This window comes from Hylobates moloch, unplaced genomic scaffold (genome assembly GCF_009828535.3).
Source record: "Hylobates moloch isolate HMO894 unplaced genomic scaffold, HMol_V3 SCAFFOLD_20, whole genome shotgun sequence".
Classification (NCBI taxonomy): domain Eukaryota; kingdom Metazoa; phylum Chordata; class Mammalia; order Primates; family Hylobatidae; genus Hylobates; species Hylobates moloch.
Genome location: NW_026652295.1, coordinates 33,386,309 through 33,401,555, shown reverse-complemented (window position 1 = coordinate 33,401,555; position 15,247 = coordinate 33,386,309). Strand labels below are relative to the sequence as shown.

Here is a 15,247-nt window from a genome sequence, read left to right as displayed (position 1 = left end):
ACAAGATCATACCTATGTTTTAGGACGTTTGGCCTGACTTTTTCAAACAAGCTGGAGAGGAAAAGACTTTCAGTGAGTAATGGATGTCTCATAAAATAAAATAAAATACCACCAATATAGAAATCAACCATACTTTTTATACACTAAAATGTCTTCATGTGGGAACAGACAGGGAAAACTGATGTGAGATTCCCTAGAGCAGTGTTCTCAAAGTGTGGTCCTGGCAGAAGCATCAGAATCAATGGGGAATGTGTTAGACATGCAAATTCTTGGGCCCGGTGAGGTGGCTCACGCCTGTAATCCCAGCACTTTGGGAGGCCAAGGCAGGCAGATCACCTGAGGTCAAGAGATCGAGACCATCCTGGCCAACATGGTGAAACACCGTCTCTACTGAAAATACAAAAATTAGCTGGGCGTGGTGGTGCACACCTGTAGTCCCAGATACTCGGGAGGCTGAGGCAGGAGAACTGCTTGAACCCAGGAGGTGGAAGTTACAGTGAGCCGAGATTGCACCACTGCACTCCAGCCTGGGCGACAAAGTGAGACTCTGTCTCAAAAAAAAAAAAGCAAATTATCAGGCCCCATCTCATTCCATGAATGAGAAATAGGGCTCAGCAAACTATGTTTTTGGTTTTTTTTTTGTTTTTTTTTTTGAGATGGAGTCTCACTCTATCGCCCAGGCTGGAGTACAGTGGCATGATCTCGGCTCACAGCAACCTCCGCCTCCTGGGTTCAAGCAATTCTCCTGCCTCAGCCTCCAGAGTAGCTGGGACTACAGGTGCATGCCACCACACTCAGCTAATTTTTTGTATTTTTAGTAGAGACAGGGTTTCACCGTGGTAGCTAGCATGGTCTCCATCTCCTGACCTCGTGATCCGCCTGCCTCAGCCTTTCAAAGTGCTGGGATTACAGGCATAAGCCACTGTGCCCAGCCACTATGTTTTAACAAACCCTCCAGGGGATTCTGAGAGAGAAACTATTAAAAAACACAGACTGTTACAAACCTGAAAGTTTGGCAAATGCATCAACAACTTTAAAAATGTCTGTAGCATTTGACCTAATAATTTCGCTTTTTGGTTTTTATTTTATTTTATTATTTATTTATTTATTTTGAGACGGAGTCTCGCTCTATCACCCAGGCTGGAGTGCAGTGGCGTGATCTTGGCTCACTGCAAGCTCCGCCTCCCGGGTTCAAGCCATTCTCCTGCCTCAGCCTCCCGAGTAGCTGGACTACAGGCACGTGCCACCACACCCAGCTAATTGTTTGTATTTTTAGTAGAGACGGGGTTTCACTGTGTTAGCCAGGATGGTCTCGATCTCCTGGCCTTGTGAGCCACCTGCCTTGGCTTCCCAAAGTGCTGGGATTACAAGTGTGAGCCACCGCACCCAGCCACTTTTTGGTTTTTATTCTAAAGAAAGATTTAGATATGTAAAATATTCCAAAGATTAATGTTCACAAAAATAAGGACATTTCATACAGCATTGGTTCTACCTGAGAAAAATGGGAAACAGACTAAATGACTCCCCAGATAGAGGAATGGATCAATAAATTATGATATATCAATTTACTAGAATATAATGGAGCAATTAAAAATCATGTATTCAGCCAGGGGAAGTGGCTTATGCTTATAACCCTAGTGCTTTGGGAAGCCAAGGTGGGAGAGTCACTTGCGCCCAAGAGTTCAAGACCAGCCTGTACAACATGGTGAAACCACATCTCCAAAAATAAAAATAAATAAAAATCATGTATTCATATGCCTAATGAATGGGAAAATACCACAATAAAACATTGACTGAATAAAGCAGCATGTAACATTGTAGAAATAATATAATCCTATTGTTGTAAAAACTGTATTTGTGGACATTATACGCATAACCATCCACAAGTGTACACATGAATGCAGACATACAAAGATTGGAAGAAAATACACCCAAATGTAAACAGTGGTTATCTGTGGATTGTTACAAGTGATTTTTATATTTTCTTCTTTACTCTCTTATTTCCTACATTGTCAACACGATAAACACAAACCATTTTTATAATTTAAAAAATTAAAATTATAGGCCAGGCGCAGTGGCTCACACCTGTAATCCCAGCATTTTGGGAGGCCAAGGTGGGTGAATCGCTTGAGCCCAAGAGTTTGAGACTAGCCTGGGCAACATGGCAAAACCCCATCTCTACCAAAAATACAAAAATTAGCTGGGCATGGTGGTGCATGCCTGTGGTCCCAGCTACTCAGGAGGCTGAGGCAGGAGGATCACTTAAACCTGGGAGGTCGAAGCCGCAGTGAGCAGAGATCGTGCCACTGGGCAACAGAATGAGACCTGTCTCAAAAAAAAAATTAAAAATTAAAATTATGACAAAAGTGATCAGAATATGGACAGCCTAGCCCTGTGGAGTATTTACACCTATAGGATAAAAGGAAGAAGAGAGCAGCCAAGGAAAAAGACTCCTTCAGAGAAGTGAGAGTAACTGGGTGGGGTTACAAATACTCAGAATGAACTGATCAGCAATGTTAACTACCACAGAGGAGTCCAGGAGAAGGGGGACTGAGGAAAGGCCACGGGCTTGGGCAGTTAGGAAGTCACTGTTGATGTTTTAAAAGGGCTCATTTCACACATCTTTCTTTTCTCTTTTTCACCTCTGCTCTTTTTCCATCTCCCTTACTTGTCTCCATTTAGAAAAGGCAGCACATTGGGTGATTAGGAGTCCAGGCTTTTAATCCTTGCCCCACCATTCACAAGTTGTGTGATCTTGTGCAAGTTTCTTACCTCTCTGAGCCTCAGTTTCCTCATCTGTGAGATGGGCAGTGATATTAATACTCGCCTTATAGGGCTATTATAAAAATCCAGTGGACCAATATTATAAATACTTAGGACTGTGTCTTGTCAGGCAAAGAAGGCACTCAGTAAATGTTGGCTAGTATTATTATACAACTCAACCCTTGAAGTTTTCCTCTCCTTCCTCCTTGCTGTCTGTCCCAGCAGGTACTAGCTCACCCACAGGCATTAGAGACCCACTTAAGATAATTCACTTAGACAAAAGCTCTAAATGCACTGTTTTCATACCATGGTCTCTAAACCACAAAGTGTTCCAGGAAAGACTTCCCTTAGACTCTATCTTTCCTAAAACCATGAGGCACCCATGGGAAAATCCATACTTTTCCACTCGTCTCACTGTGCATTTCTGTGTTTTCCTGTTTACTCCCTACTCTATCTCTGGCACTTAACACAGAGCCCAGCACACAGAAAGGGCTCACAAGGTATTTGTTGAATGGGTGGAAATTCTTCCTTCTCTTTTACTCTGACAGACACTGATAAGATACCAGAAAAAACAAGTCCAAAGCCACAGCTTTTCTATTTACAAGATATAAGATATCTATGAGCTCACCCTCTCTAAAGCCTCAGTTTTCCCAGCTATAAACTGGGGATACAAATGTCTGAGGCCACCTTACCAGGCTGCTGTGGGGATCAAATCAAACAAAAAAATTACATGAAAGCCCACTGAAAATAATATTATATATGCCATTATTATTATTCTGATATAGCATATTTGTATCAATAATAGTGAAGCAAGCTGGGTACAGCGGCAGGTGTCTCTAAACCCAGCTACTTAGGAAGCCAAGGCAGGAGGATTGCGGAGCCCAGCAGTTCAAGACCAGCCTGGCTAACACAGTAAGGCCCGTCTTGAGGGGAAAAAATAGTGAATCAGTGAAAAGGGAGATAATCTGATTCTAAGAAGCAATAAATATAGGCTTGAAAACTGCCCATTAAATAGGCCATTCTATGCATTCTCCTGGACTATACGGTACTTCCCAATCTAGAAATGCACACAGTAAGAGGCCTTAAATCCAATGATCAGAACTAGGAGAAGGAGATGGGATGAGTGAAAGAGGTACAGAACCACTTACTTGGCTGGGGGCAAGGACAACATCTTGTGCATGGTGGAGGTCATTCGATCTCTGCCCAAACTGAAGGCATCCTTAGTCAGGGACACAGCTTCCTTGGTGAGGTCCATGGTGGCATGTAGAGCCTCCTTGGTGGCATCCTTGGTCATGTGAATAGCACTTGACAATTCTCCCTCAATGTTCTTCAAGGGGATGAGCTCACCCTGTCCATTCACAGCAGTTTCACTGCCAGCTGGGGGCTTCAATGCAGCTGGTGAGCTGGAGGCTTGGGTTCTGCTCAGTTTCTTGGTCTGTAGGGACTCTACTGCCTCATGGCCCTTCCCTGCCAGCTGCTGGGCAAGTGGACCTGAGTCCTGCAGTTCTCCATTGCTACGTGGCCTCTCCTGGGATACATCCTGATTTTCAATGCTACTTTCCTCCAAGACCTTCTCAGGGCTTGCTGGGCCCTGGTCTGATGAGGCATCAGACTTCAGTTCCCGATCCTCTGAAGGAGATAGCTCTGAATCTACGAGGCTAGTGCTATCTGAGCCTGCAGAGTCAGCATCGACAGCACCGGGGGCAGGATGCATAAGCAGAGCCACCTCAGCACTGGGAAAGAGAACTCCAATGCAAGCTGTCTGGTCCTGCAGGGGAGACCCAGTCATTGACTCTGTATCCTTAGTCAGCTGCTCCTGAAGCCTCTGCAGCACCTCCTTCAGGCGAAGCAGAGCCAAGTACTGGTAGTGGTCAAGCCTCACGCGGACATGGGCCGGGGAATGTACAAGTATATGAACATCTGCTACATCCTCCAGCTCTGTCAGAGGCCCTTTGTTGTCCATACCACTACTGCCTTCTTTCAGAATTTCCATGACTTCTGTAAGTCCTGATAAGCTTTTCAAATCATGTTCAGTCTTTGACCGCTGATGGGACATAGAGTCAGGGGCAAGAGCCTCAGACTGGACAGGACTTCCAAAACTGGCTGATGGTTTCAGCCTCCCCTCTGAGGCCAAAAGGAGCTTCCGTGCCTGGGCTTGCTGCCAGCGGAGGGGTAGGCAGGCCCAAATGGACAGGGGGAAGGGGGCTACAAAATTCAAGGTATGGCCTTTGAAGTTTTCTGTTCCCTCAAAGTCCAAGGAGATCTGGGTAAAGTGGACAGACCACAGATCCTGGGAAGCCTTAGGTCTCTGGGGAGGGAGGGTATTAGGCTGAGGCAGGCAGGAATCCATCTGAAAGGCATGATGCAAAAAAAGCATGTGCAGAAGGCTAAAGCCACCTGGAACCTTAGGAAAGTGATCATAATTGGAATGAAAGAACTCAGCAGCAGCAAAACCCCGGAAGAGACTCTGGAGGTGTGAACAACTACAATGTGGGGCATGACGTGTATTGGTGGCAATCATGCCTGACGCAGAGAAGACAAGGGCCTGGGGACGATGCAACTCTGCCCGCTCTCTCTTTTCCAGTGGAAAGCTCACCTTCACAGAGAAAATGAAACACAATTCAGAATGGTCATCTGAGTATCTCAGCATCCCACTATTAATACACATGTAAAAGATCATTTGGGCTGTGAAACTATTTTCTTACTTCCACAAAATGGACAGAGCAAAACCATGGATTACATCCATTGGAAAAATGCAGCTGCGGCTACCAACAGAGTATAAAAGTCACACTCTCCCCTCACCTTCAACCAGAATGCATCTAGTCGGATGTCCAAGTGTTCATCTTTCTGACTTGAATCTTCCAGCTTGTAGATAGCTTTGAACTGCTCCAAGCTGCGGTATAAATCCAGGCAAAAGAGGTTTCCCCAGAGCAAACTGACAGGATCCATAGTAAATGTCAGACCATTTAACTGAATGTAGAGATTAGGACAAGGAACTGGAAAGCAGAGGGAAGAAAAGAAACATCCTGTAAAAAGCAATAGCTAGGCTCTTACTACCTAATATTAACTATATTATGAACAGAGCAAAGGTACACATTTATACAGGGCAGAGTGTTTAACAAAAGTGTGCTAAATTAACTCAAACACTGAAAACTCCTAACAACAAATAAAAATATAAGTAGTGGCCCCAAGGCTGACAAACGGGAAAAGCATGAGCTAGACAGAAAAACAGCCAGCCTAGATACTTACCTGGAAGCTCCTGATTATCTGGGAAGTAATACTCTGTGAACTCAATATGAATGGCAGAGACCTGGGTAGGGAGGTTGTGAAGTTTCCGACTGCAGGAAAGGAGTGTAGATGGCTTTTTACTTGGCTGTCCAGCGGTGGAAACCTAAACAATCACAACTTATTATTAGTATCAACAATCAAACTTAGAGCAGCCCTCCATTTCTGCTTAGGAAGCAGAAAGCCTCTACCATCCCTCTGAAGTCTGTCACAGGGAACACAGTGTCTTTCACACATATTCCAGGCGTTCTCACACCTGCCTCGCACTATACGCGAGTTAGTTTTTTCAGCGGGAGGTTCAAGGCAGAGCATTCACAGTAAAACTGGGGGAATTCTCAAGTCCTGATCTCACCAGCCATGCTCAGAAAGAAACAGACCAAACTATTAATCTTCCCAGAAGTAAAGTAAATATTCCCCAACTTCCAAAACTTTGTTCATACTGTTCCAGTTGCCTTCCAAGTAAACTGCTCCACCCCTTTCCAATCATGTTTCCGCATGTCCTCACCTGGTGGATGTCCAGGTCATCCACCCGTACCACCAAGCAGCTAGAGCGTAAGCGGTTCCATGCTGGAGGCCGAAAGGCAGCCTGTCTGCCCTGAGACGGGCTTCTCTCAAGAGGGTTCTTTCGAGGACTGGAAAGAGAATCTAAATAAAAACAAGGTGAGAAAAAGAATCAGATACATTCAACCCTCATTATTAATAGAATAAGGAAAGCAAAAATCCTAAGATCATTAATGTTATATGTAGGAAAGAGAGCTTAACACTGTCTAGCTCCTGGATGAACTCAAAAATGATATTATTCTTAAGACCAAGGCAACAGTCTACTGAATAGAGATGATGACATCAACACTGTGGCTATCCCTGGGGTCAAAGAGGTTTCTGTAAAGAAAAAAGTCACCGATGTCTCTCCATTACATACAGTTGGGATAATTAGCTAGTTCTTGCTTTATCTCCACTGTTATTCAAAGATAAATGGCAAGAGGCTAAGCAACTGGAGTCTTCCAGTTCCTCATAACCCACCTGCTTTTCTCCGAAAGGGAGAGTCTACTCCAAGGTGCCACGGTGGTTTCAGACCCGTCTCTTCATGCCACTTCTCCATTTTGCTCTGAAATTCCATCACCAGCTTCTGGGCCCACTGGCCTCGGGTCTCCATGGCCTCACAGTGGCGTACCCAATGTTTGCAGCTATCACCTGTGCAACGAAGAAGTGAAAAGATTTTAGCCCAAGATCATGATGAATGTTTCAATTTTTCCTTTCTGTCAGTATAGTCATAGTTCAGAATCTGATTCCTTGCCCACAGTGCAGAAATCTCTAGGATAAGGAAAAATTATCCAATGATAGGTTGCACATTCTTCTGGATTCCATATGTGATTTTTCCCAAAGGCTCCCTAAAGGCAAGCTGTTGACTGCTGCCATATTTGACTATGGACTACTGGAGAGGCTCTAACACTAGTGGAAGTGAGGGGCTGAGAGGAGAATCAAAAGCAATATCTCAGGCACTAGATATCTCCCCTACTCACTTCCTCTCATTACTGATAAAGAATCATCAATAGTGGAACTTGCAAGTTTCCAGATGCCCTCTTGAAGAGGGATATTTCCAACACCCCTCTGAGCATGCACTGCAATCTCTGGCAACCTCCTGTTAAGCAGTCAGGGATGAATCCAGGAATCTGCCCTCAATATTTTGGGCTATGCGAGAATTGGCCCCATTCAGAGTTTTCCTAACCTGCCCAGTGGAAAGGGTAATAGTCAAATGCCATCTTGCGGAAGGTAAGCTGCATGGCACCACCCATGAGTCTGTTTGCAGAGACACCTATAAAATAAAAATACAGGTGAATGGCAGTGGAAGGAACAAAGAAGCCAAAACACCACCTAAAGCATGCAGAAGTCCTCTTAACGACCAGCTTCAAAGCCCAGCTAATAACACGGTGCAGCCAAAAGGCCATGATGTGAGGTGATTTGCAAGGCTGAGGCCCTCTTTTGAGTTACAATAGCCAATGGACATGCTCTAAAAGACCCAAAAGAAAGTGTATTCCATTGTCTCTGTAAATGGTTGCCAGATTTCCAGAAAGGCAAAAGAGATCGCCAAACTTGGGATTCAGAAATTACAGTCCTAGGTTTCCCAGACACACTCATAGCCTTGACTGTTTCCCTAATCCTAGTATTATTTTCCCTCAACACAACACATGAAGAGGCAGAAGCCAGATTCCCCCAAAACAATAACCTATATTATTCCCTTTCATATCCTGGCCTCAGAGCTAAAGCTGTGATATTAGACAATGATTATATACTATACATACAAAGTACCACAGAATGCTAAAAACACTACACAAACAGGACATTATAAAATAAACACATAGAATATTATAGGTAAACTGAAATTTTTAGCAATAAGCCAAATATTACATTATGTTTACCTTGAATTTACATTTAATTATTACTAAATGAATGAACTTTCCATGTTTCTATCATCTCTTTCCAATTAGACTAAAGAACTGTAAAAGTAGAAACTATTTCTTCTACATGTGTGTATTGTCTGGGTCACCCTATTCAACTTCCAGCCTGTCTCCTACTAGTATATCTAGCATAGAGCCTTGTAAGTAGTAGATGCTCAAAAATATAAGAGAAAACACCACAGAAATGAGTGAAGAGAAATACCATGGAATCCTCTAGGTGTAAGCCAGCATACCTTCAACCAGTAGGGTCATTTCCATCCAATCGACATTTTGCCATACCAAATTCTCCTACCAAGAGAGACCCCTACACAATGTTTCTGTTTCTCAACTCTTCATAATCACCCCAAGTAGGCTTTTAAGATATTTTTTTCCTAACTGCCCTCTCTCCATGAAATTTTAATACCACAAACATATTATGTTAATTTACTATATGTATATATGTGCTTTAACATTTTAAAAAGAATATATATAAAGCACGCTCTTTTTATTCATTACTGGGTTAAGAAACACTAAATAATTTTTAAGTTAAAAGTTAAATTAACATTTAAAAAAGGTATCAATATTTAACTTCACAACTATATTTGCTAACTTTTAGTTTTATTTATGTATATATTATAATGTCTCAAATTAAATATGCAAATGATCAACTTATATAAATATATAATAGCAATATAATCAAAATTTTAAATATTCTAATTTTTTTTTCAGCAAATGAAAAACAATTAAAAATTTTTAATATTTTTTTTTTTGAGATAGAGTCTCACTCTGTTGCCCAGGCTGGAGTGCAGTGGCGCTATCTCTGCTCACTGCAACCTCTGCTTCCTGGGTTCAAGCGATTCTCCTGCCTCAGCCTCCTGAGTAGCTGGGATTACAGGCGTGCGCCACCATGCCCGGCTAATTTTTGTATTTTTAGTAGAGACGGGGTTTCACCATGTTGGTCAGGCTGGTCTCGAACTCCTGAGCTCATGATCCAGCCGCCTTGGCCTCCCAAAGTGCAGGGATTACAAGCATAAGCCACCGTGCCTGGCCAAAAATTTTAATTTCTTAAAATTATTTTTAGTGAACATAACCTTTAACTTTTGCTTGATATGAGAAAATAACTGGCCAGGCACCGTGGTTCATGCCTGTAATCCCAGCACTTTGGGAGGCCGAGGTGGGTGGATCACTTGAGGTCAGGAGTTCGAGACTCAGCCTGGCCAACATGGTGAAACCTCGTCTCTACTAAAAATACAAAAATTAGCTGGACATGGTGGCATACACCTGCAATCCCAGCTACTCAGGAGGCTGAGGTAGGAGAATCCCTTGAACTCGGGAGGCAGAGATTGCAGTGGGCTGAGATGGTGCCATTGCACTCCAGCCTAGGTGACAGAGCAAGACTGTCTCAAAAAAAAGAAAAAAGAAAAGAACTTTTAAAGGAGGAGGTAGAGCAAAATGGCCAAATACACCCCCTTCAGTGATTATTCCCCTAGCAAGAACATCAAATTGAACAACTATCCAGGCTGGGCATGGTGGCTCATTCCTGTAATCTCAGCATTTTGGAAGTCTGAGGTGGACCTGGGCAACAGGGCAAAACTGCTCCCCGTGCCACAAAAAAATAATAAAAACAGCTGAGTATGGTGGCGCATGCGTGTAGTCCCAGACGGGAGTCCTAGCCTCAGTCAGAAGGCTGAGGCAGGAGGATCCCCTGAGCCTGAGAGTTTGCTGCAGTGAGCCGTGATCACACAACTGCACTCCAGCCTGCTTGGCAATGGAGCAAGACCTTGTTGCAAAAAGCAAATGAAAAACAACCATCCACACAGGAAATCATCTTCATAAGAACCAAAAATCAGATGAGTGATCACAGTACCCAGTTTTAATATTATATTAAGTAAAGATGCACCAAAGAAGGTAGAAAAGACAGTCTTGAATTGCTGACACCACCCCACCCCCAGCCTCCTGGCAGTGGCCTCACGGCACAGACAGAATCCGTGTGCTTGGGGAAGAGTCATCATAGTAATATGGGACTTTGCATTGGAACTCAGTGCTGTCACAGCGGAAAGCCAACACAGGGCAGAATTCTGCCAGTACCCATACAGCATTTAGACCAGCCCTAGTCAGAGAGGAATCATCCATCCCAGAGGTTATTAGAGGTTATTACCTGAGTTCTGGCTAGCCCATCACTGCATGCTAAAGTGCTCTAGGATCCTTAAGAAATTTGAAGGCCGGGCGCAGTGGCTCACGCTTGTAATCCCAGCACTTTGGGAGGCCGAGGCGGGCGGATCACGAGGTCAGGAGATCGAGACCACGGTGAAACCCCGTCTCTACTAAAAATACAAAAAATTAGCCGGGCGTGGTGGCGGGCGCCTGTAGTCCCAGCTACTGGGAGAGGCTGAGGCAGGAGAATGGCATGAACCCGGTAGGCAGGGCTTGCAGTGAGCCGAGATTGCGCCACTGCACTCCAGCCTGGGCGACAGAGTGAGACTCCATCTCAAAAAAAAAAAAAAAAAAGAAATTTGAAAAGCCACAAGGATTGTTTATTCCTGAGCAACTACTGGTGCTATGCTGGGATCAGAGCCGATGGACTTGGGGTGCAAGTGACCTAGTGAGATACCAGCTGGGATAGCCAAAGGAATGCTTGCATCACCCCTCCCACAACCCCATGCAGCACAGTTTGCAGCTCTGGGAGAGACTGCTTCCTTGCACTTGAGGAGAGGAGAGGAGAGGAGAGGGGCAAATACAGAGGACTTTGTCTTGCAATTTGGATACCAGCTCAACTCTCGTAGAACAGGGCACCAGGCAGAGTCCTGAGGCCCCCATTCTAGGCCTCCAGCTCCCGGATGACATTTCTAGATACAACAGATCCTGGGTCAGAATGGAACCCACTGCCTTGAAGGGATGGACCCAGTCCTGGAAGGATTCACCGCCTGCTGACTAAAGTGCCCTTGGGCCTTGAATAGACATGAGCAGCACCTACACAGTATTTGCCGTGGGCCTTGGTTGAGACCCAGAGCTGTGCTGGCTTCAGGTGTGACCCGGTGCACTCTTACCTGTGGTGGCCACAGGGAGAGACTCCTCTTGCTTGAGGAAAGAAGACAGAAGAGAAAAGGGGACTTTGTCCTGCAGCTGGGTACCAGCTCAGCCATAGTGGGGTAGTGTTCAAAGCAGGCTCCTGGGGTCCCCGATTCCAGGCCTTAGCTCCTAGACGACATCTCTGGACCTGCCCTGGGCCAGAGAGGGGCCCACTGCCCTGAAAGGAGAGACCCAGACCTGACAGCATTCACCACAAGCTGACTGAAGAGCTCTTGGGCCTTGAGTAAACATTGGCAGTAGCCAGGCAGTATTTGCTGTGGGCCTGGGGCAGTGGTGGTCCTGGAGAGAAATTCCTTCTGTATAAGGAAAGGAAGGGAAAGAGTGGGAAGGACTTTGTCTTGTGGCTTGGGTGCCAGCTCAGCCACAGTAGAATAGAGCACTACGTAGATTCCTAAGGTTCCCGACTCCAGGCCTTGGCTCCTGGATGGCATTCTTGGATCCACCCTGAGCTAGGGGAAGCTCACCGCCCTGAAGGGAAGCACACAAGCCTGGCTAGATTTGCCACCTGCTGACTGAAGACCTTGAGTGAATATCAGCAGCAGCCAGGCAGTGGTCACCATGGGCCTTAGGAGAGACCCAGTGTAGTGCTGGCTTCACATCTAACCCAGAACAATACCAGTGGTGGTGGCCACAGTGTGCTTGTGTCACCCTTCCCCTCGTTCCAGGCAGCTTAGCATGGAGAGACACCGCTGTATGGGGGAGAGTAAGAGAAGAGAACAAGAGGCTCTGCCTGGTAATACAGGGAATTCTTGATCTTATCCAAGACCACCAAGGCAATACCTCTGAGTCACAGCACTACTGGGCTCGGGGAGTCCCTTGATGCAGATACAGCTGCAGTGGCCAAAAATTTAGGTCACAACACTCAATTCCTTTTGAATACTTTGGGAAGCCTTCACAAGAATGGGTGCGCACAACTCCAGACTGTGAAGATTACAATAAATATCTAACTCTTTAATGCCCAGACATTAACGAACCTCCACAAGCACCAAGACCATCCAGGAAAGCATGACCTCACCAAATGAACTAAATAAGGCACCAGTGACCAAACCTGGAGTAACAGAGAATTCAAAATAGCTGTTTTGAGGGAGCTCAATGAAATTCAAGATAACACAGAGAAAAAATTAGGAATCCTATCCTAATATTTTAACAAAAACATTAAAATAATTTCTAAAAATCAAGCAGAGGCTGGGCGCAGTGGCTCTTGCCTATAATCCCAATACTTTGCTCCCAAAGCAAAGTGAGATGGGAGGTCAGAAGTTCAAGACCACCCTGAACAACACAGTGAGACCCTGTCTTTACAAAAAAAATAAAAATATTAGCCAGTTGTGGTGGTGCACATCTGTAGTCCTAGCCACTCGGAAGGCCAAAGTGAGATGACTACTTGAGCCCAGGACTTTGAGGCTGCAGTGAGCTATGATTGTGCCACTGTACTCCAGCCTGGGCAACAGAGTGAGAACCCATCTCTTAAAAAAATTAAGCAGAGATTCTGGAGCTGAAAAAATCAGCTGACACCCTGAAGAATGCATCAGAGTCTCAAGAGCAGAATTGATCCAGTATGAGAAAGAATTGGTGAGCTTGAAGACAGGCTATTTGAAAAAGCATAATCAGGGGAGATATGAGAAAAAAGAATAAAAAAGAATGAAGCATACCTACAAGATCCACAAAATAGCCTCAAAAGGGCAAATCTAAGAATTATTGGCCTTAAGGAGGAGGTAGAAAGAGACATTGGGGTAGAAAGTTCACTGAAAGGGATAATAACAGAGAATTTTCCAAACCTAGAGAAGATACCAATATCAAAGTACAAGAGGATTATAGAATACAAGCAAATTTAGTCCAGAGAAGACTATCTCAAGGCATTTAATAAACAAACTCCCAAAAGTCAAGGATAGAGAAGGGATCCTAAAAGCTGCAAGAGAAAAGAAATAACATTCAAAGGAGCTTCAATATGTCTGGCAGCAGACTTCTCAGTCTGCTAGGAGAGAGAGGCATGACATATTTAAAGTAATGAAGGAAAAAAACTTGTTTTTTTTTTTTTTGAGACAGAGTTTTGCTCTTGTCGCCCAGGCTGGAGTGCAGTGGCACGATCTTGGCTCACCACAACCTCTGCCTCCCAGGTTCAAGCGATTCTCCTGCCTCAGCCTCCTGAGGAGCTGGGATTACAGGAATGCACCACCATGCCCGGCTAATTTTGTATTTCTTTTTTTTTTTTTTTTTTTTGAGACAGAGTCTTGCTCTGTCGCCCAGGCTGGAGTGCAGTGGCGCAATCTCGGCTCACTGCAAGCTCCGCCTCCCAGGTTCATGCCATTCTCCTGCCTCAGCCTCTCCGAGTAGCTGGGACTACAGGCGCCCGCCACCACGCCCGGCCAATTTTTTGTATTTTCAGTAGAGACAGGGTTTCACCGTGGTCTCGATCTCCTGACCTCGTGATCCACCCGCCTCGGCCTCCCAAAGTGCTGGGATTACAAGCGTGAGCCACTGCGCCCGGCCTAATTTTGTATTTCTTTTAGTAGAGACAGAGTTTCTCCGTATTGGTCAGGCTGGTCTCGAATTCCCAAACTCAGGTGATCCGCCTGTGTCAGCCTCTCAAAGTGCTGGGATTAAAGGCATGAGCCACCGCGCAGGACCAGGAGAAAATTTTTATCCTAGAATAGTATATCCGTGAAAATATGCTTCAAACATGAAGGAGAAATACTTTCCCAAACAAACCAGATTTCATCAACACCAGATGTGTCCCATAAGAAATGCTAAGGGGAGTTCTTCAATCTGAAAGAAAAGGACGTTAACGAGCAATAAGAAATCATCTGACGGTATAAAACTCACTGGAAATAATAATTACAGAGACAAACACAGAATATTATAACCCTGTGATTACGGTGTATGAACTACTCATATCTTGAATAGAAAGACTAAAAGATGAACCTATCAAAAATAACTACAACAGCTTTTCAAGACATAGACAGTGTAATAAAATATACAGAAAAACAATAAAAAGTTAAAAACTAGGGAGATGAAATTCGAGTTTTTGTTAATTTCCTCTTTGCTTGTTTGTTAGTTGGTTGGTTTTTGTAATCAGTGTTAAGTTGTCATCAGTTCAAAATAATGGAGTATAAGATGTTATTTGTAAGCCTCATGGCAATTTCAAATTAAAAAAAAACTGGCTGGGCGCAGTGGCTCATGCCTGTAATTAGCCAGTTGTGGTGGTGCACGCCTGTAGTCCTTTGGAAGGCCAAGACAGGCGGATCACTTGATGCCAGGAGTTTGAGACCAGCCTGGCCAACATGGCGAAACTCCGCCTCTACTGAAAATACAAAAATTAGCCAGGTGCAGTGGTGCATGCCTCTAATCCCAGCCCAGGAGGCTGAGGCACAAGAATTGCTTGAACCCAGGAGGCGGAGGTTGCAGTGAGCTGAGATCACGCCACTGCACTCCAGTCTGGGTGACAGAGCAAGACTTTGTCTCTAAGAACAAAAAAAAAAGAAAAAGAAAAAATATACCACAGACGCACCAAAAAAAAAATTAAAAGCAAGAAATTAAAATGTAGCACTAGAGGAAATCGCCTTCACAGAAAGGAAGACAGGAAAGAAAGTCAGAAGGAAAAGAAGGCCAGAAAACAAATTAAATGACAGGAACAAGTCCTTACTTATCAATAATAATGTTGAATGTAAATAGACTAA

General features: G+C 44.5%; 1 protein-coding gene across 3 annotated transcripts in view; it reads right to left on the bottom strand.

Moving 5' to 3' along the window:
• BLTP3A (bridge-like lipid transfer protein family member 3A) overlaps nt 1–15,247 on the bottom strand; it is an 81,562-nt gene that overhangs the window by 10,965 nt on the left and 55,350 nt on the right. For 2 of the 3 annotated variants that reach the window (XM_032141756.2, XM_032141754.2), the window contains exons 9-14: nt 7,775–7,861; nt 7,069–7,239; nt 6,554–6,693; nt 6,013–6,154; nt 5,566–5,759; nt 3,912–5,359 (exon numbers count right to left, since the gene is read on the bottom strand). In XM_032141756.2, coding sequence (XP_031997647.1) covers nt 3,912–5,359; nt 5,566–5,759; nt 6,013–6,154; nt 6,554–6,693; nt 7,069–7,239; nt 7,775–7,861 — 2,182 coding nt within the window. The remainder of the gene's footprint in view (nt 1–3,911; nt 5,360–5,565; nt 5,760–6,012; nt 6,155–6,553; nt 6,694–7,068; nt 7,240–7,774; nt 7,862–15,247) is intronic. The other variant, XM_032141755.2, reaches the window with a different exon arrangement.